Genomic DNA, 20,279 nt, shown 5'->3' with positions numbered 1-20,279 from the left:
GGGGCCAGAGACTGTGACTTAATTAATGTAGATAGTGGAGTTGTTTAAAGCATCTCAGATGATTTTAATATGCATCCTGGGGTGAGAGCTGTAAAAGCTCTCCACTGACCTCCAATTAACCAACATGCTCTGTTCCTTTTGTACCACCTGGTAACTGATGCCCTCAGCACCCTGATGTGCACGGCTGGTAGGTAGCCTGACGCCCTCACAAGTGCACACGCCTCTCTGTTCCCACATGTGGAGCTGTGTGTTTATTTAAGACTGTTTCTAAACCCGTTAACTTCAATTGTACTCATTATTGAAAGGATGTGATTTATTAATATTTCTTATCTAAACCAGTGGACTATGAGTGCACAGAGAAAGAGAGGTTTTCTTCTCTGAAAACAAGCTGAATGTTTTTGGATGCTCATAGGGAGGGTCTCTTAAAAATCACTCTGTAAATTTGGGATGCAAGAGATAATTATAAAAGGTTGGTTATAAAAATCTAGACATTTCCTACACTTGGATTGCTCCGTGAGTGTCTTTAACTTCTTCTCCATTTAAAAGAAACCAACAGAAACTGGAAATTGTAGATGATCTGTTGCAGGGATGCAAGGCAGACAATAAGAAACTCTGTTCATTAAAGGCTTTGCCATCAAAAGATTAGTGAATGAGAAAGACTGAATATCTATACACTATACATATATATTATGGAAATTAAAGTAAAGATAAGATATATGTATCATTTAAAAATTTTCCGCTGTCACTCATATTTGATTAACCAGCATGCTGTCAGTATTGATGGCATCAGGTAAGGGGGCTCCTACTTCATTTTCAAACATCAGTGTGAAAACATTTGCTTTGTCAAAGAGGTCCGTCCATCTCAGGAAGGAAGACACCAAATGGTACCAAAGCTAAGGCAAGGAAAATAAGCGAATAACCCTACGCCAGCAGCATGATGTGTGACTTTCTCATAGGGTATGAAGCTAAGGTTTGGTTGAGGTTCATCAGGACACAACTGCACTTTTTATTCTTTCTCAGGAAAAAGATGTTTGTGGCCTGAGCCGCTGGGTACTCTGTCTTTGACCTGGTCTGTGGGAGCTTTCTCAACGTCCTTGACTCAGGTCGTTCATTTCCAACACAAGAGGTCAAATAGGGGGCATGTAGCCTGTGGAAGGTTTTCCCTGCTATACAACCTAATAAACCATTAAAACAGGCTCTCCAAAAATGTGTTTCTCAAAACTGGTGTTTATCATGGAAAAAACACATACATCGTGGGAAAAAAATAAAAACCGTTCTGAAGTCAAGACAGTTGAAGTTTTTTGGGAAATAAAATGAAAAATTTCCTGCCTATGGGACTTTGTCAGGACTCTTACAATGCTCATGGGGACTGTGAGTCCGTGAGGTGGTGTTATTTAATCAGAAGACCCTTCCAGGGAACCCACTTTGGGAAATGACCTTAAGGCTATACCTCATTTTCACATCAGTTTAACCTGGGGGAGGGGTCAGGGGAGCAGGTATTGTGCAGCTACTGTTGGTCGTGGCTTACCCAGCACCAAATGTCCTTTTTGCTAACAGAGCCTCAATTTTGCCCCAGGATCCAGGACTTCTTCCATTCGACTCAGAGAAAGGTCCCCAATCCAGGGGCAAATCCTGTTTGCTCTAAATCAGGCATTCAAGTCTATCTACCTTGCCAATGACTGGATTAGACCTGGGCATGGGATGAAATCTGGCACTGAGACCTGAGGGTAAGTCGGCAAAGGGGGTGGAGCAAGGGAGACAAGAACATGCTCTTATATAGAGGTACTTGCGAAGAAACATACCCTCTTTTTCTGCTGGATGTTACTGCACATGGAGATGATCCCTGGAGCTGTGGCAGCCATCTTGGGCCCATAAGGAGAACTAACTGAGAACAAACCGACACTCTGTGGATGGCAGAGCAAAAAGGTAGCAGGAACCTGGGTTCTTGTTGCTGCTGCTGAGCCTCCAAATTAACTAATCCTGAGACTTCCCTATCTCTGGATTCTTGTTTATGTGAGATTAGAAATATCCTTATTGTTAAAGTCTGTGCTGTCCTATATGGTATCCATTAGATGCATGTGGTTACTGAGCACAAATTTAAAAGATTTAGTACAAAAAATGTAAAATATCTCACTAATAATTAAATATTGGTTATATGTGGAAATGATAATATGTTGGATAATGGGTTACATAAAAGATGCTATTAAAATTAATTTCACCTTTTTAAATGTGGCTACTAGAAAATTTTAAATTGCATATGGAGCCCACATTATATTTCTACTGGAAAGTACTAGTTTAGGTCATTTGGAGTTAGGATTTTCTGTTACCTGAAGACAGAAAAAAATATCCTAACAGATATAGGTATTATCATTCTGATTTTACAGCTGGAAAAACTGGAACTAAAATTTAAATGAATTGTTCATGATCACACAAGTGTGATGGTTGTTGGTGATCACAGCCGAGCATCATGACCAGCGCTTTCTCCTCTGCACCTCTAAGCATCTGAGAACGTCTCTTACAAGTTAAAGGTTCATAAATCCTCACCCAAACCTCAGCTCTGAAGAGAGAATGACCATTTCAGAAACCCAAGGGGCATCTAGGAGATCCAGAGTCCACTCTGAGACAGAGAAGAGACACGTGGGTCCGACCAGGGATTCTGCCTCCAAATACTGAGTGGGCACTGAGAACACCATCCTCTCTGGCCAGGGGCCCCTGCTTGTTTCTAAGAAACTGTCTGAGGTCCAAATGTCAGTGTACCTAGGAGACTGAACAGAGATGGAGAGAAAGGAGTCAGGACTAGCTCCTCTCCAGGGGTCCCCACTGCCTATGGAAGTCCTTACCTGACAGTCCAGTGTCTTCATGAGCTGGTCCCAGGTCACCTCTCAGTTTTGTCTCCCCAAATCCATCAAAGCCCAGTTTCAAAGCCACCTCCTTCAGAAAACTACCTAGGCCACCTTCCTTCCTCCAGACTCTCATCACTTCTTCCCACCTCTGGCAGCTATATTGTCTATATCTTGTCTGTTTTGTGTAACAGCCGTTCCTGATCCTTCTACAAGTCCACTCACATAGTCTTAGGTGTTGGTGCAAGATATTTGGGCAGGACTGTGGAAGTGTCATCCACAGATTTCAGATGGGGTTTAAGATGGAGCATGGCAGGTAGGGGAGTGAGCACCAGAGAGTCCAGGGTTCCTGACCCTTGTCCAGGCACCTCGAAATCAGACCAGGTATACCAGTAATGCCATTGTGGTGAACACATACGCCCACACCATGGACACCCACGTAGATGTTCCTGCATATAGGGGACCTATATCAGATTGATTCTAACCCATCTTGGTAAAGACCAGGTCCCAATGAGAGCAAGTCAAGCCTGAGACATCTTTGGGGGCAGCAAAGAAGAATGGAAATTGCTTGGGCTTTGGAAACAGACCTGACTGAATATCTCTTTAATCTCCGCACTTCTCTTTATCTCCATCCCATCCATGTAGTCCAGGCTGTACCAATCCTCCCTGGTTGACTCCAATAGCATCTTCCCCAGTCTCCTGCCTCCCTTGATACCTGCTTCAGTCCACCCTTCTCTGCCCCTAGAATCATCTCCTTTGTGAGACGCAGATCCGAACCGGATTACCCCACTTAAAACCTTGTGACGGCTTCCCAGTGCCTTGGGGGGGGGGGTTGCCCCTGGGAGACATATTCTGAGACTGAGATAGCAGGTGGGTGATTATGGGGAGAGGGCTCTCAGGATGAACACCTGGAAGGAAGGGAGCAGGCTTAAGTAAGTGGAAGAAGTTGAACAGTTGCAACCAAGGCCTCAGTGGAGCCCATGGGGATCTCTGGAGCTGATGTGGCCCTTCAGAGTTGTCCAAAATCAAAGCAAGGAGGCTGGGTCTTTGTACTACCCTATCAACCAGTCATTAACTCTGGGTTACCCCTGGTGAGCCACCTCCTCTGACAGAGGGCAGTGCCCAGCTGTGAGCCCTCAGCAGCCAACACTCCCAGCAGCTGGGGGAATGAGGACCCTGCTCCTGCCGGATGTCTGAGGGTGTCATGCAGCATCTCCAATAAGGGTGACATTCAAACTCCTCATTGTGACCCCTGAAGCCTTCGTGTTCCAGCCAACCCTCCAGCCTCCTCCACCCCACTCTCCCTCTCTGTCTCTGTGCTCCCACCTTTTCCTGAACACAACATGCTCCATGCCCACCTCCAAGCCTTTGCACTTGATAGTCCTTTTGCCTGGCACCGTGTGGCCCTCTTGTCACCCATCTTTCAGATCTTGGCCTCAAGGCCGAGATCTCTTCATCTAGGAAGCCTTCTCTGATTACCCAACAGACTAGGTTCACCCATTATCAGCTCATAAATCTTTCCACTTGCCTTTTAAATTACTTATCCCGTGCTGTTGTTAAACAACTGTTCAATGCTGGTCTCTGCTGTTGGAATGCATGCTCCTGAGGGCAGGAACCAAGTCTACCTTGTCACCACAGCATCTCCAGCACTCAGTGTGCTGACCGGCACGTAGAAGGCACCCAGCGGATGCCATCAAGTGAGTGCATGAGTCCATGGCCTTGGACAAGTTCTCTTCAAGTCTGTCTCAGCCCAGCAAAGGAAGCAAAGCAAGTTGACATGCAGGGTTGCTGTGAGTGTCACATGGGTTATCTAGCAGAGACCTCAGGCTCCCAACAAATGTTGGCTCCCTTCACTTCTGGGGAAAAAATTGAATGGTGACCCGTCATCCCAGTTTGCCTGAGATGGAGGGGTTCCCCAAGAAGCTTTAGTATTTTCAGTACTAAAGCAAGGACAGTTCCCAGGCAAACCAGGAGGGTTGGGCACCCTAAACCTGGGTGAGAAGGAGAGAAGGCCATTTCCTATTAGCACATTGTTCATGGCATGCTGGTCAAACAGCTCTTTGGAAAAACAAATACCCGATTCATAGTGTCAGCCCATTTCCAGCATCTAAATATTCCCACCATGGCCAGTCAAACTATCAACAGTTGAACCGCCGGCTTGGAAAATTCTTGAAAACTTAATGATGGGCTGTCATGAGCCAGTAGGAGCTGGTGCCAGCACCCAGTATCCAATACGGACTGTCATGTTCCTGATATCTGCAACACAGTCACAGACAACCTCAACTCAGGGGCCAGTTAGAATATTTCAATCCCAAGATGGTCACAGCTGGAGTGGACCTTGAAGGCCATCTAGTCCAAGGCAACAAGTAATGTCACATGGGCTACCTCTTCCCCATCCTGTGTCCACAACAGACATTGCTAATCAATCACAATGCTGAGTCTTAATATAGCCAAGCAGTCTCCCCTCACCACATCTCCAGGCAGCCACAGTCAATTAGCTGATGTTGCATGTGAGAAAAATCGATTTGCCTTCAGAAGTAAGTGTGGTTCAGCCCCCTCATGATACAGAAGAGGAAGCTTAGGCACAGAGAGGTAGAGCAACCTGCCCAAGGCCACACAGCCAGACAGTAGCTCAGCTGGAACTAAAAAAAGGTCACCTGTCTTGCCTTGCCTTGAAGAGCTGAATCATTTGGGATCTGAGCCTAGATTCTGGGGGACTCTGCTTCAAGCCTCCAAACTCTTTTCATACTCTGAAAACTTCTGAGCATGTCTGCAAATAAATGTTATTTATGTGTTGGAGGGAGGGCACTTTTTAAAAAATTACACACATGCTCATTGTATCAAATTCAAACAGCACTGGAGTATTTAAAATACAAACTCCTGTATTGTCTCCTCAGGGGTAATTACTGTTAACAATTTAGGCCCTTCCAGAACTTTTTCTACTTATTTCAAGCCTGTACATATCACAGGCAGACTAGAAGATTAGCTGTTCCTTCCTCTACCACCCTTCCCCTCAATGAGAACACTGCCTTGCACGCAGTAGGCACTCAATAAATACTTGTCCAGTGGCTCTTGTTCGCCTAAAATGCTTTAGATTCCTTTCCATGTGAGTACAGGTGGGCCTGCCTCTGTCTTTTTTCTGTCTCTCTTTCTTTTTCCCCCCTCTTTAAAAAAATTTGTTTTAATTGAGGTATAGTTCTGACTGTTTTTTAACGGTGTTAGTTCCTCATGACATGGTCTCATGAATTAACTGAACAGTCCCTCTGGGTGAGCACACAGATGATATTTTGTTTTTCCTGTAACAATCCCAAGGCCTTGTTCTCTGGCTTGCCTGCAAGGTGGCACCAAAGTCCCTTCCCATGGCCCCCAAATGCTACCTCCCATCAAAGCTCTGCTGTCTCTGGTTTCCCAGGGTCACCAACAGGCGACCCAAAGTGGGCAACCAGAGCCCAGGATCAGGGTCAGGTTGCAATGGCAAGTCCCCATCGCCTGTAGGGTTCCACCACCCCCACACGGAGAGGCTGCTCCCCAGCTTGCACAAGAAGCAGGGGATTAATCAAGTGGCATTGCCTAGATGCTGACAATCCTGGGACCTGGGGCCTGGGAGAAAGCGCCTTTGCCAGGCCCTAGGTCACGGCAGCAATGCCGAGGGCCTTGGAAGCCAGAAGTAACTGAGTGTTGGGAGCCAAAGGGGATGAAGCAGAGAGGGTCTGGGTTCCGACCTCCCACCAGCTGCTCAGGCCTCCCTGTCTGTGTGCGGGTCTGCCCACAACCATCGTGCCCACGAGGCGTATCTGCCAGGTACTGCTCACCCTCAGTCTCCAACACCGAGCTCCTGACCTTCCCTCTTCGAACCCTCATCCCATCTCAGTTCAGAGCAACACCATCCTTTGCAAAGGCATCCAAAGCTTTGTTCTCAGGCCAAAGCCTTGGAACCTTCCTTTTTTTTCTGTAGAACCTTCCTTGATTCCTCTTTCTCTCATGCCCTCTGTGTAATCTATCAGCACAGTGTATGGCTCTACCTTCAGAACAGACCCAGAGTTCAACCGCCTCTCCCCGCCTCTGCTGCCACAGCGTGGTGGTCCAAACTGGTATTAGTGCAATAAACGCACCAATTGATTCCCCTGCTTCTGTCCTTTCTATGCCACCTCCTCTCCCCCAGTCTCCTGACACAGTAGCTGGAGGAGCCCTTGTAAACAAAGTCAGAGCATGTCACTTTTGTAGCTCCCATTTTTCTCAGGGTCAAAGCCAAATTCTTACAACGGCCTACCAGGCCCTGCAAGAACGACCCCCTGCCCACGCCTTCCGGGCAGGAATATTACGTAGGGGAATGTTCTGTGCTCCTCTGTACGTCCCACCAAGGGCCCCTATTGTCAGGTGATCTGGTCATCAATGGTGTGAGGTTTGATCACTCTGTTAGGATGGTATCCATAAAGAATTCAGATTTAATTAAAAATAAAAATAAGGAAAACACTGCATGTGCTGCACAGAATATTTCCTGCAGGCTGTGGGCAGCCATCAAGCCTCAGTGGTTGGCCCCCATTCTACCCTGTCCATACAGTAGTCAGCAGCCCATGCTTGAGTACTTCCAGGCATGAGGTGCTCACTACTTGCCGGGATGGGGAAGAGGCTTCTGGCGTTCACACTGCCCCTGGATCACCCTGTGGATTTTGCCAGGCGGGTGCGGGCCAGTCGACTCCAAGTTATGCAGGAGTAAGGAGGAATCCTGGATGCTCATTCGTTGCCAGACCTAACGCCTGCCTACTCTGTGGCTCCGACTGGGGCGGGCATGGGAGAGAGCAGGGACGGCCCTCTGGTCTGTGGCAGGACGCAAGCCTGTCTCCATCACCTGCCCCTCGTCCCCGACCAGGGCCCTCAGAAAAGGAGACTGAACATTCCTCACAAAGGTGTGGCAGCCAAGGCTGGTCTAGAGAACAGCTGCTGGGGACATGGAATTAGTAGGCCCTGGAACCAAGCCAGCTCAATGAATCCCAAGGGCTTGGCCTTGGACACATGCCCGTCTGGGGACATTTGGCCAACTGGACGCAGGCATCCCAGAAAGAAAGGCCGCAGGGAGGAAAGACTAATTGCATCTACTTCCCTGTCTCTCTGAGGGTCCACTCTGCTCCTCTGGGGTCCCAGATAAATGCCAAGAAGTTGCCATGACAGCAGCTAAGCCGGCTGTCATGCTGACCCCTGGCTGTGATCTGAGACATGAGATTTTCAAGATGAGGTTAAATTGTGCTGATTCTACATTCAAAACCCCTGACGTGGGTTCCATCTACACTGGCAGGACCCAAGGCAGAACTAAGCAATCAAAGTCTTAGCTTCTTAACTGCTCTAAAATCAAAAGCTAGGTTTTGTGCTGAAATATTCTCCCCAAAACACAGACAAGGGTGGTTCAGGCCATCCTGAATTAGTTCGCCCTTTGGACTGTGAGGGAAACACAGAAAAGAGTATATATGTTCCAGCATTTTCTCCATGCCAGGCTTCATGCTAAGTCCTTTTCATGTATTATCTCATCTTACTGTTTCAACCATATTTTGAGGGAGACTTTGACGTCCCTAAATGGAAAAGAAGAAATGGCAGGTGAAAGAGGTCACACGATGTGCCCACGTTCATAGAATTAAGAAGTGGCACCACTGGGATCTGGACCCAGATCTGGCTACTCTAAGCTCCAAGTGTTTAAGTAGCACACGCCTCCTTTAATACCATCAGATTCTTTTAGGATTTCTATACGGGATTTTTAATAGCAATCAAGAAGTTTTAAATTAAAAGATATTTCTTTTAAATCTGAAAACCAAAACCAAAACCAAACAAACAAACAAACAAAACCCACCAAAACTAAAAAATTGATTTAGCAAGGGGAAGAGATTGAAAACTGATATACAAAATAATTGTATGTCTAAACCTAGCAATGAACAGTTAGAAAAATGAAATTTTAAATGCTATTTACGATATCATAAGAAAATAAAATATTTGTTAATTTTACTTATAAAAAGATGCGGCAAGACACTGAAACCCTAGAACATGGCTGAGAGAATTAAAGACGACCTAAATAAATAGGGATATATACCATGCCCATGGATTGGAGGGTTCACTGCTATTCAGATGTCCATTCTCTCCAAATAGATGTATAGAGGAAATGCAATTTTAATCAAATTTCCCTCAGGCTCTTTTTCGTGGAAGTTGACAAGCTGATTTTATAATGTATATAGAAACAGAAATGATCTAGAATAACCCAAAGAGTCTTGGACAAGAAGAGCAAAGTTGGAGGATTTACTCTGATTTTAAAACTTGTTTTAAAGCTCCTGTAACCAAGGCAGCATGATATTGGCACAAAGATAGACATATAGATCACTAGAAATGCTATTCCTTTGGGAAGCAAATACACAAAGAAAGATGGAGGTTAAGTTGCTTCAAGGAACATATATTACAGGCCCAGATAATGTGACAACAGGTATTACTCAGGCCTCTAGCCTGGCAAATCCATTTAGCTCACGTGTTTCAGAGTCAACTGGGCTAAAATGAGCTTAAGTCATCAGCTTGGGGCAGGAGAAAGAAAACTGTATCCGAGGCATAGAAGCTTGGGGTTTTGACCCCATTGTCCTAGTTAAACAGAAAAATACCATCTTTTCAGCATGTAATAATAATAATAATAATAACAACAACAACACTAACCACATGCCTAACTCTGTTCCAAGTACTTTGCACCTATCAGGGCATCGTTTAATTCTCTCAACAAGATATCAACTAGATAGAACAATTCTATCAGCAAGATCACATGAAAGAGAACATAGCAAGCACAGCATACAGGAAGAAGAATAGTGTTTGGTGATGACTTGTTTCAGGTTTAAGTGTGTGTGTGTGCATAGAATTACATGTGAAGGATGTATCTTACAGTGGGTTGTAATCAAAAAATTTGAAAGTCACAAGTGTAGTAGATGAGAGAGTGGTTAGGAAGCTTAAATAATACAACGCATGTGCTGTTCTTAGCACAGAGCCTGGTAAAGACTAGCAAGACTCCATAAGTGGTGGAGACAGTCATTACTATTGTCACAGAGCCTGTTGAAAATGAGTAAAGACTCAATAAACAGTAGAGACAGTTGTTACTATTGTCAAGACCAGTTCGTGGGCAGTTTTGTAATTTTACCAAATTATGTTGCCAGTCTTGATTATTTTGTATCATTTGTCATTGATTAAAATGCTTATTTATAATACATTTAATTATCACTTGTGATTATCAAATTCTTTCCCGGCCTCTTATCAGCTGGAGGAGCAGAAGAAAGGCCACTTGAATTATTCATCTCAGTTTCCTCCTCTGTAAAACAGGGGTAGGAACAGTACTTCCTGTGAGGCTGTGGTGAGTATCAGTCACACAGAGTGGGCCACGTGACAAGAACAGCACCTGGCACATTATCTGTACTCCAAAAACGTTAATTACTGTTATCATTATTTGTGAGAAAAAGTCAACCTTGGGCTTGGTTTTTCCCACTGCACATTTTGGGGAGGGGCTTACTGAACTAGAGTCTTGATTCTGGAACTTATCTGAGCACTGGATTACTCTGAGAAGCAGATGGCTCTTTGAGGAAACACCTCCCAGAAAAACACACATAGTCCACGCGCATATGCACACGTCTTGCCTGCAGTTTCAGGCCACTTATCGGCCTCTGAGGCCAAGGCTGGGGCCCCCGGTCAAGATGCTCTGAAAGCGAAGATCGCTAGTGGCCCTTCCAGTCCTGGAGTCTGGGGGTCTCTGGGATGAGGACCACCAGGCAGCCATGCAGCGCATTACTACCTAAGGGTGGGTGTGTGCTGGCTTTGGGCTTCAAGTCAGCACTTATTTTTAGCTTGGCTATATATGGCCAGGGGAGGAATGCTGGGCTATAGGCGGGGGAGGGGTGCCAGGAGGCTGAGTGCAGGGTTTGGGAGGCTGGGGCTCCTTGGCCTAGACCACCTTCCCCTTCTCACCAGAGAACTGGAGCTTAACTTCCAGCCAAAGCTACAAGCATGAAGGTGAGGGAGGGTCTGTGGACTTAGGAAGGGCAGGGGCTTCCATGAAGATGCCAGGTCAAGTCACTGTAAAACAGTGATATTCAAACCTTTCTGACCATGACCTGCAGTAAAAAAATGTATTTGAATCATCACACACACATAAACACGGATGTTTTAATACACACACTATATAGATACATATATCCAGATATGTATTTATATACATATGTCTCCAACTGAGAAAACATTTCAGAAAACAGTACTTTATCTCATTCTCTATGAAACACTCTGATATTTTCTATTTTGTTCTGTTCTATTCTTCCATTTAAAAAAATGCAGGTCATGACCCACTAAATTGATTTTGCCACCTTTTAATGAGTTGACACCTCCAGTTTGGAAATCTACTCTTTGGTTTGGAGCAGGCAGATACCTGTGACACTGGACTGCAAAGTTAGATGGAGAGTGGAGGAAAGGGGACAGGCATATCAATGCTTTGAAGTCAGTACTTCTCAAAGCTGGGGATAAGATGCAAATTTCAGCTTGATCCCTGCTGGACGGCAAGCTTTGGACCTCAGTGTCTTTGTACAGTCTGTTCTTTCGATCCAGAGCATGTGTCCTTCACCCACCCCTGTCCCCTGGTTCACTCCATACTCCAGAGCCCGGCTTGCCACTTACTCCAGGCGGCCTCCCTGAATGCCTGAGTCTGGTCAGCTGCCCGCTTCTTGCTCCCTGACTCCCTGGCATGTCCCTACTTGGCACCCAGCACAGTTTCTTGTCAAGTTCTCTGGAAAGCAGAGACTTTTTCCATCCTGTTCATTTCTATACTTTCCTTCCCCGCAGCCCACCCTCTCACCCCCGCCATATAATACAGTGTTGGCTTACTAATAATCACTCAATAAATATTTATTGAATGAAGTAATGATAGTGAATAGTAGTAACAGCAACTACATATTTATCCCAGGAGAAATCTTAGGAGAGATTAGTATGATGAGGAACCTAAAGCCCCGAGAATCTAACTAATACAACAGGGGCAGGGCACTAATCCAGGGCTGCCGGACTCGAAACCGTTCCTAATCACAGGATCTTCTGTGCCCACATCCCCCTAGTACTTCCCAGGACAGGGCAAAGGGCAGGTCCTTAACAAACCCTCAGGGAGCTGATGACAGGTTGATTAAAGAGATTTTCCAAAGCAGTGGCCACATCTAATTTTGGAGAGTTGCACTTGGGAGCGAGGACCTGTGAGGTTTCCAAGCCCCCTGGATGTGGGGCTGTCTCATTCGGGGGGAAGAGTCTGAGCCTCTGACAGACCGGAGGGGCAGCTCTTCCGATTACCTGGCCTGAACAGCCCCTGGACACACTTAGGATAAAACCCAGGGCCCTGCAAACCTAACGTGAGCTGGCCCACGCCCGCAACTCCAGCATCAGCCCCTGCCTGGTGTCCTGTTCACTCTGCACCACCACCCTGGCGTTCTTGCTCTTTCTTAGACTTGCCAAGCCCAGTCCTGCCTCGGAGACTTTGCAATCTTCATCCCCTCTGCCTGGGGTCTTTCCTCCCTATCCAGGCCTCTCCACCCGACTTCTCGGACCACTCTACCCAAAAACATCACTGTCTTCCTTGTCTGCTGTTTTTTCATAACACTAGTTACTTCTGGAAGTTACATCTATGTTTGTTTTCTGGTTTATTTCTGTCTTCTTCACTAGACAGGGAACTCCCTGTGACTTTGCTTGCTCACTGCCCTGGCTCTAGAACTCGCTGTGGGATGGCGCCTGACACATAGTTGGTGCTCTGTGATATTGGTCACATGAATGAATGAATGGGTTTCCCCCATTTTAGACATGCTGGGATATCCGCCTGCAACTTCCCAGAAAAGTGTGTCCCTGTGACTCACATCCAGGCCTCCAGCACACACACCTTGGTTTGGAAAGGGAAGAGGGAAGGGAAGGAACTTTCAGCATATGCGTACTGTGTCCCGCTTTGCAGAGGTAACTGATGCCTAGCAAGCACTCAATGAAGCACTATCTTAATTCGTAACTGGAGAAACTGAGGCTTGCTCTCTGCTTGTACCCAGAGCTTAGTGCAGTGTCCAGCATAAACACCTGGTGAATTGAACTGCACTGAATTGCAGAGATTCAGCAAACAGCTCAAAGTCACTGAATTAGGAAACATGGAGCCAGATTTTGTCCAATTCCAGCCAGGGCTGCGTAGCTGTCATTGTACCATAGAAACTCCAAGGGTACAGGCTGAACGGGCCCTTGCCAGACATCCACCAATTGGTAGCCCACCCTGCACCCAAGGCTGCTCTCTAAACGCCTCACAAACAGATTTCCCAACAAGATTCAGCTCGGATGTCACCTCTTCTAAAGCATCCCCTGATTTCCTCAAATCTACTTCTTTTTTTCTGCCATGGCACTCTGTGAATACTTGTGTATAATAATGTGTGTAAAACGTATATTTTAATCCATGGGCTGTATCTTATTCCTCTTTATACCTAACGTTTTTACAGTGCCTGGATAATAGGCAGTACTACAGAAATGTGCACTGAACAAGAAGATGCATGGATGGATAGATGGATGGATGGGTGGATGGGTGGGTGGATGGGTGAGTGGGTGAATGGATGGGTGGATGGGTAGATTCATGGGTGGGTGGATGAATCGGTGGGTGGATGAGTTAGGTCAGGGGATAGATGGATGAATGAATGAACACTTCATGATCTATTGATTGAAAATAATTTTCACGGCAAAGTTGACATTAAACCCTAGTACTTCTAGAGTATGTTCCACAGCTGTTTGTACACCCAGCATGCAACAGTAGCAGCAGCATCGTATTGAATGTGTGTTGAATGTGTATTTCGATGGCAGGTCTTGTGCTAAGCACTCCTGCCAGTCCTCTCCAGAACCCCGTTACTGGCCCCAACTTTACAGACCAGGAAATGGATGCAGAGAGAGGTAGAGCCACTTGCCCAGTGCCACACAGCAAATAACATCCTGGATCCTCTGATCCTGTGTGGTACATCCCCTGGCTCTCCCCACCCTCCCCAGGCCTCTTCAGCCCGCCTGGCCCCTGCCCCAAGTCTGCCGGCCCCAGGCTGGGCTCACCTCCATCTGCATAGGTTTCGGTGCCATAGCCGTCCTGCAGGCCGTTATTCCAGGTGCCCTCGTACTTGGCACCGCTGCTGCTGCTCTGCCGGGTTCCGTAGCGTCCCTTGAAGCCGTGCGTCCACTCGCCCTTGTAGAGCCAGCGTCCCTTGGTCTCTATGCCCAGCCCGTGCCGTTTGCCCTGACTCCAGTATCCCTCGAAGGTGTTTCCGCTGGGCCAGGTGTAGACGCCCGCCACTTCAAAGCCAAAGTTCCAGGAGCCCGAGTATTCGCCCTGGCCCTTGGGGCCCGTGCACAGTCCGTGCCCGTGGGCCTTACCCCCCTCCCAGCCCCCGCAGTACGCCCCGCCATCATCAAAGTCAAAGCGGCCCCCACTCATCTCATCGTAGCCCTGACCACCTCACCGTCCTCCAGCTTGGGGGGAGAGGCCGATGGGGGGTGCCAGCGACTCTCTCCAAGCAGCTCAGGGCTGGGCCCCTGGACTCACCACCGCCGCGCCCCAGGAGGGGGTAAGCCAGATGCCACCCAAGGCCGAAGGAACCCAGGAGCTAAGTAAGCACTGGGTAGGCTGGTCAGTGCCATGCCTGGGAGGCCCCCTCTCACTCAGCCAGAGGAAGGCTGCCAGCTGGGAAGGCAGCAGGAGGGAAAGGCTCAAAGTCTCCACGGAGTGTCCCAAACCTGGCTTCCATGGAGTCAAAGGAAAACCGATGTGATCCCTTTAAGAAGCACAGCGAAAAGGGTGGGGTGGCAGGGTCCCCAGTTCTTTTTCATAGAGGAGAAATCCTCCTCGCTGACAGCCCCCAGCCCGAGGCTGAATTCCTGCCGCCGGCTGGCCCCCTTCTCCTCCACCGCCATGGGTGTGCGGGGCTGTGATCCCCCGCCCCCGCCCCGCCCCTCTCCAATCCTGCCCTCCTCCTGGGATGGAAAGGTCAGTGTTGTCCTAACAAGGCCATCGGATCTCAGAAGCTGCTCCCAAAATAACCCCCTGGCCAGCCCAGCCTCCTTCAAAGCGGGAGGGGTGTTTCAAGCGGGGCTGGTGCTTCAGACTTGGGGAGTGGCCGGAGGGATGAGGAAGGGAAGCTGAGAACTCAGTGTGGGCAGCTGGGGCAATGTAGTGGCTTTTCTTCTCTTGGGTAAGACCTCCCTTCCACCTTGGTCCCCTGAGTCTGCGGGCAGGGAGGGGAGAGGAAGACCAGCAGGACGCCCAGTCCTGGAACACTTAAAAGCCCCTGGAGCATAGGTGTTGGCAAACCTCAGCGCCCCCACCACTCACATGCCCCGACAGAACCTGGGGCTACAGCTCTGCTGCCAACCCCATGAAGGAATCTGATGACCTAAAAAGAAAGGAACGGGGCATGGGTTCGCATATGCTTTTGAAAGCAGAGATGGAGCTTAGGAAGAGAGGAGCGGTTCTGGAAACAGAGTCAGGGAGACAAAGCGAATCTGAGTCTAGAACAACCTCAAATTTCCTCCCCGCCCCTAACCCTGGGAAAACCCCGGGAAGAACCCAGTGCAAGAGGCACCAATCATGGATCGCTCCTTTTCTATCTCTTCTGAAGGGCAGGGAGCCTGCCCTCCCCACTCCAGCTCTGAGACAGCGCTGCTGGTTGTATTGGAATGAGGTCGTCTCAAAAGCACTCATGGATCATGATTTTCAAAAAACAGTTCCCTTTCCAAGCCCTCTTTTGCTCTGGTGTCCTAAAAGCCTGGGAGGCCAGACTTCAGAAAGCTCTTGGGGCAGGGTCAGGAGCAAAGGGACTGACCAGCGCACAGGTTCCCACCAAAGTCCAGCAAAAGGAACAAATAAATCTCTATGACAGAGGTGGTGGCCAAGGCTAAAGATTGGAAATCCCAACAGAGCCCAGGGTTAACAGGAGCACAGAGTAATTCTGGGAGACGTAGGAGCCACCAAGTACAGGAAGCTTTGTGTGTGTGTCTAATGTGTGTGTGTGTGTGTGTGTTGAGAGAAGAGGAGGATAGAAATCACAAAAAAAAAAAAGCAAGCACAGAAGGCACTTGAGAACATGAGACCATTATTATCTGACTTCAGACTTATCTGTCAGACTCCAGATTCCGTGATGACTTAGGCCACTTAAAGTCACTGCAGAAGATGAATGTGTTCTCATTTCAGAAATGGATAGAAAAGGCTCTCTCCCTTCGTCTCAGCTGATCCCAGTTCTTACCACTTGGTTCCTTCATCTTCACAGCTTCTCTGCCTTAGAAAGCTCTTCCGTGCCCACATTTCACCCGGGGTAGAAACACGCAGCCTCTGGGCTCACTATCACTGCCTGTTTGCCAGGCTGACAGGCAGCGAATAGTAGTGGATAAAGACTGTATCATCTGGGTTTTGAGGCACCACCCAGCAAGTGGACTGAGAGCCTCCTTGCACAATTCACCCCTCAATGCTGCCTCCAGAGAGTTCTGCTGTTGCCACTCCTGACTGGTCTTTGGAAAATCACACATTTCTTTCCAGCTCCTCTCTCAAGGGGAAAGGAAAGAGCATCTCGAGCTGGAAGCCAGAGGAGATTGAGTTCAATGCCCTTTGTAGTTAAATGCTGGGCAAATCACCATAATCCTGTTCTAAGGCTGGGTGGTTACTGTGCTCTAGCAAGCTGTCCCTCCTACATCAGTGTAGCCACTGTTCATCTGTACAGCTCCCTTCGTGGTTCCCTACCAAGGGTGGGTACACATAAGAATCCCCTATGGAATTGAAAAACGTGAACAGATTCACCCCATCCCCAACCTACTGAATTAGATTGTCCTGGGAGAAGTTCTGGTCACTTGCATTCTTTTTAAAATCTCCTCAGACAAATCTGATTCTCTCATTCCTAGTTAAGAACCAGTGTTTATTTTCAAATTAAGAAACTGTTTCTTTTTCTTGGCGGGGGGGGGCATCTTTTTTTAGTAGCTAGAATTCTTTTTTGATTGAAGTATAGTCAGTTTACAATGTTGTGTCCATTTCTGGTGTACAGCATCATTTTTCTGTCATATATATATACACACATATATTTATTTTCGTATTCTTTTTCATTATAGGTTAATACAAGATATTGAATATAGTTCCCTGGGCTATACAGAAGAAACCTGTCGTTTATCTAAGAAACCATTTCTTAATAATATACAAATTAGTGAATCCACTTACTTACCATTGGCTGTGTAGGGTAGAGACTTGTGGAATTAGATTTGTGTTCAAATCTCAGTTCTGCCCTGCACAAGCTGTGTGACCTTGGGCCAATTGTTGATTTCCTTAAACCATAAATTCTTCATCTGTATAAGTACCTATCTCTAAGGATCCTTAGTATTAAGGCTAATAATATCTACCTTACATAGCTGGGTAAGGATTACATGAGTTAATGCTGTAAAAAGTTTCAGAACACAGTAAACACCTAATACATGTTAGCTATTATTACTATTATCCTCAGATGATGAGATGTTTTTCAAACCATCATGTTTAATAAAATACTCACCAAAGAGGGAAAAATCACCCCCTAACCATTAAGTACCTTGACATTGAAGTAGTCCTTACTTTTCCCAATATGTGTTTATTCCCTCAAAATTACCCTGTACTTTCTTCCATTTTAAACTGGTAACTATATTATTGCTAAAGAGACAGCTTGATTTCCTAAAAGTTTAAGCAAATTCTTTGCCAAATTTGGTACTGGACCAGCCGTCTCTTTTTTGCCTCTCTTTAAACCAGTGCATTTCAGGGAAAGGGAGACCCCTTGTGGCCATATGCGCATTATAACGTTTTTCTTCGGAAAACCAAGTTCTTCAGACCATTGGGAATTTACTAAATTTGGGATGAATTTTAAACTGCTTTTAAAGGTAGCTACCCCAGTCTCTCTTTTCCCATGTCTTTTCTCACTCCGTAGCCCTCTTCTTTGGTCAGAGGGGACACTCAGTTGCTTCCTCTTATTTCTGTCTTAACTTCTCAAGTGTGCTTGGCTGCTTGCTAGGGAAGGTGGAGAGGAGGGGACTGAAAATCCAGAACAGAGAGAACTGCATACAGAAACCTGCTTGAGTTCCTTCTCAGCCACTGAAGACTCAGCTGAAGGAGCCTCACCTCTCCAGACAAGTTACATGGCTGGGTTAGATGCCTTCCCTCATGCTGGCTCCTCACTCCAGCTATGAGCTGTTTGGAGAAAAGATTCTCTTCATTTCAAAAAAAAAATGTGAACACCTCCTAAGTGCCTGCCTGGCATCGGGCTCATCTTTGTATGCCCAGCACCTGCACAAACTGGGTGTCTTCACCTTCTCTTCTTCGCGTTATTTGGCAGCTGACAACTCTCTTCTTGAGATGCTTTTCCATTTGACTTTTAGGGCTCTTCTCTTGGTTCTGCTCCTGCTTCACTGGCTGCTCCCACTCAAGTCTTTTGCACGTTCCTCCCCATTCCCCTGACCTCTATACCTTGGAAATGGCCCAGAGCTCGATCCTCTGAACATGATCTACATTTACTTCCTAGGTGATCTCCTACAGCCGCGTAGCTTTAAATAACACCCACGTTCTGATGGCTCCTAAATGTGTATCTCCAGCCTGTACCTCTCCCTGATCTTCAGTCGTACATCCAAACACTGACTCGGCTTCTCTGAATGATACCTCATAAGCATCTCAGACTTACCAAGATCAAAAACAAACTCCCAATTTCTCCTCCCAGATCTGCTCCTCCAGCCAACTCCAGTGTATTAAAATCTTTGGAGTCATCCTTAATTCCTGTCTTTCTCTCACACCCTATATCACATCAGCAAATCCCTTCTGCTCTATCTTCAAAATAATTTCAGAGTACATCTTCCCTCCCGCACTAAAAAGTGCCCAAGCTACTAGAAACCACTGCCTGGTTTACTGCAATAGTCTCCTAACTGCCCCCCTCCCTCCCCCAGCTCCCCTCTTAGTCTACAGAGCAGCCAGTGCTTTTTGGTTTTTTAAATGGAGGTACTGGGGATTGAACTTAGGACCTCTTGCCTGCTAAGCATGTGCTCTACCGCTGAGCTATGGCCACCACCTCAGCCAGTGCTCTTTCTAAAAGACAAGTCTGATATTTCTCTCCTCTCCTCCAAACTCCCCCAAAGGCTCCCTGTCTCCTCAAGAGTCCAGCCTTTAAAACAGACTTCAAGGACCTCCATATCTTCCCTGATCCATGCTTTTGGGGGTTCATCTGCTTCGAGCCACAGATATCCTTGCTGTTCTGCCAGGAATGCTCTTCCCCCAAATATCTACATGGCTCATCCCTCACTTTCTTCAGGTCTCTGCTCAAATGTCACCTCATCACAGAAGCTTCTCTAACCACCCTCAATAAAATAGCAACCCCTCCCCTGGCCCAGCCCTTACTATCGCCTAATCCTTCTCTCTCTATAGCATTTTCTCCACCAAGAACATGACATTGTTTTATCCCCACCACCTACTATAGCATGCCTGGTGTGTTTTAGGCACTCGATAAATATTTGTTGAATGAATGACTGTTCAATAAATAGTTATTAAATAAAGGGCCATGTCAGGATGCTACTTTCCAAAACATCAGAGTAGAAATTCCTCAATTCACAATCTGAATCCATTTCCAGGATGCACTTGACAAACACTGGTTCATTAAATTGCACTCACAGAAGTTCAGATGTTCCAGTCAGGGACACATACTAAAGTCGGCCCAACTGGGTTTCAGCAGAGTAATTTTGAGCTTCAAGATTCATGTTTTGAGGAAGATTTTGACTGAGAGGTAAATGTTTACAACTCATTCTCACAAATCTGGAACGCCTAAGCTTTCATCCAAATTTGGAATTCTTCAGCAGATGATTAGGCCATTGGAACTTTGTCCATTTCAATCTGGACACCCCTCCTAACAACTTTGTCTAAAAGGCATGTGATCATTCATCCTCCTCTGGTGACTGTTCTGTTAATATTCAGAATTAACAACTGGACCACTGATTTGAAAAGCAAACTAAGAAGGACTTGAGTCTTAGGAACCATCTTACTTCAAGGAACATGTTAAGCCCAATTTGCTCAACTTCTCTCTAGTGGAAAAAATGTGAAGCAGAACACTAGTTGTGGAGGTCAGGGTGGAGTGGCAGGTACCTTTACAACCAGAAGCTCTAATGGCCTAGATTAGCGGTTCTCAGAGTGTGGTCTGGGAATCCACCCAATCAGGAAATCTGGGAGATCGGAACTGTTTTCATAGTATTAACATGGTATTTGTCTTTTTCATGCTCTTTCTCTCACAAGAGTAGAGTTTTCCCGAGGTCACACATGTGGTATAACAAGGGATTGAATGCATAAGCAGATATGAGAATCTAGCTGGCTTCTATTAAGCCAAACATCAAAGAGATTTGCAAAAATGCTACCCTTCTCACCAAATGTTT

At 46.7% G+C, this 20,279-nt stretch overlaps 1 protein-coding gene across 1 annotated transcript in view; it reads right to left on the bottom strand.

Annotated features, from left to right (window-relative positions):
* Nucleotides 1-14,801, bottom strand: part of JPH2 (junctophilin 2) — a 57,362-nt gene extending 42,561 nt beyond the window's left edge. The window contains exon 1 of the mRNA XM_064475659.1: nucleotides 13,932-14,801. Within this exon, the coding sequence (XP_064331729.1) occupies nucleotides 13,932-14,310 (379 nt within the window). The 5' untranslated portion in view covers nucleotides 14,311-14,801. The remainder of the gene's footprint in view (nucleotides 1-13,931) is intronic.
* Nucleotides 14,802-20,279: the final 5,478 nt, after the last annotated feature.

Source organism: Camelus dromedarius, chromosome 18 (genome assembly GCF_036321535.1).
Source record: "Camelus dromedarius isolate mCamDro1 chromosome 18, mCamDro1.pat, whole genome shotgun sequence".
NCBI lineage: Eukaryota > Metazoa > Chordata > Mammalia > Artiodactyla > Camelidae > Camelus > Camelus dromedarius.
Note: the sequence above shows the minus strand (reverse complement) of the source record. Positions and strands in the feature narration are given on the sequence as shown.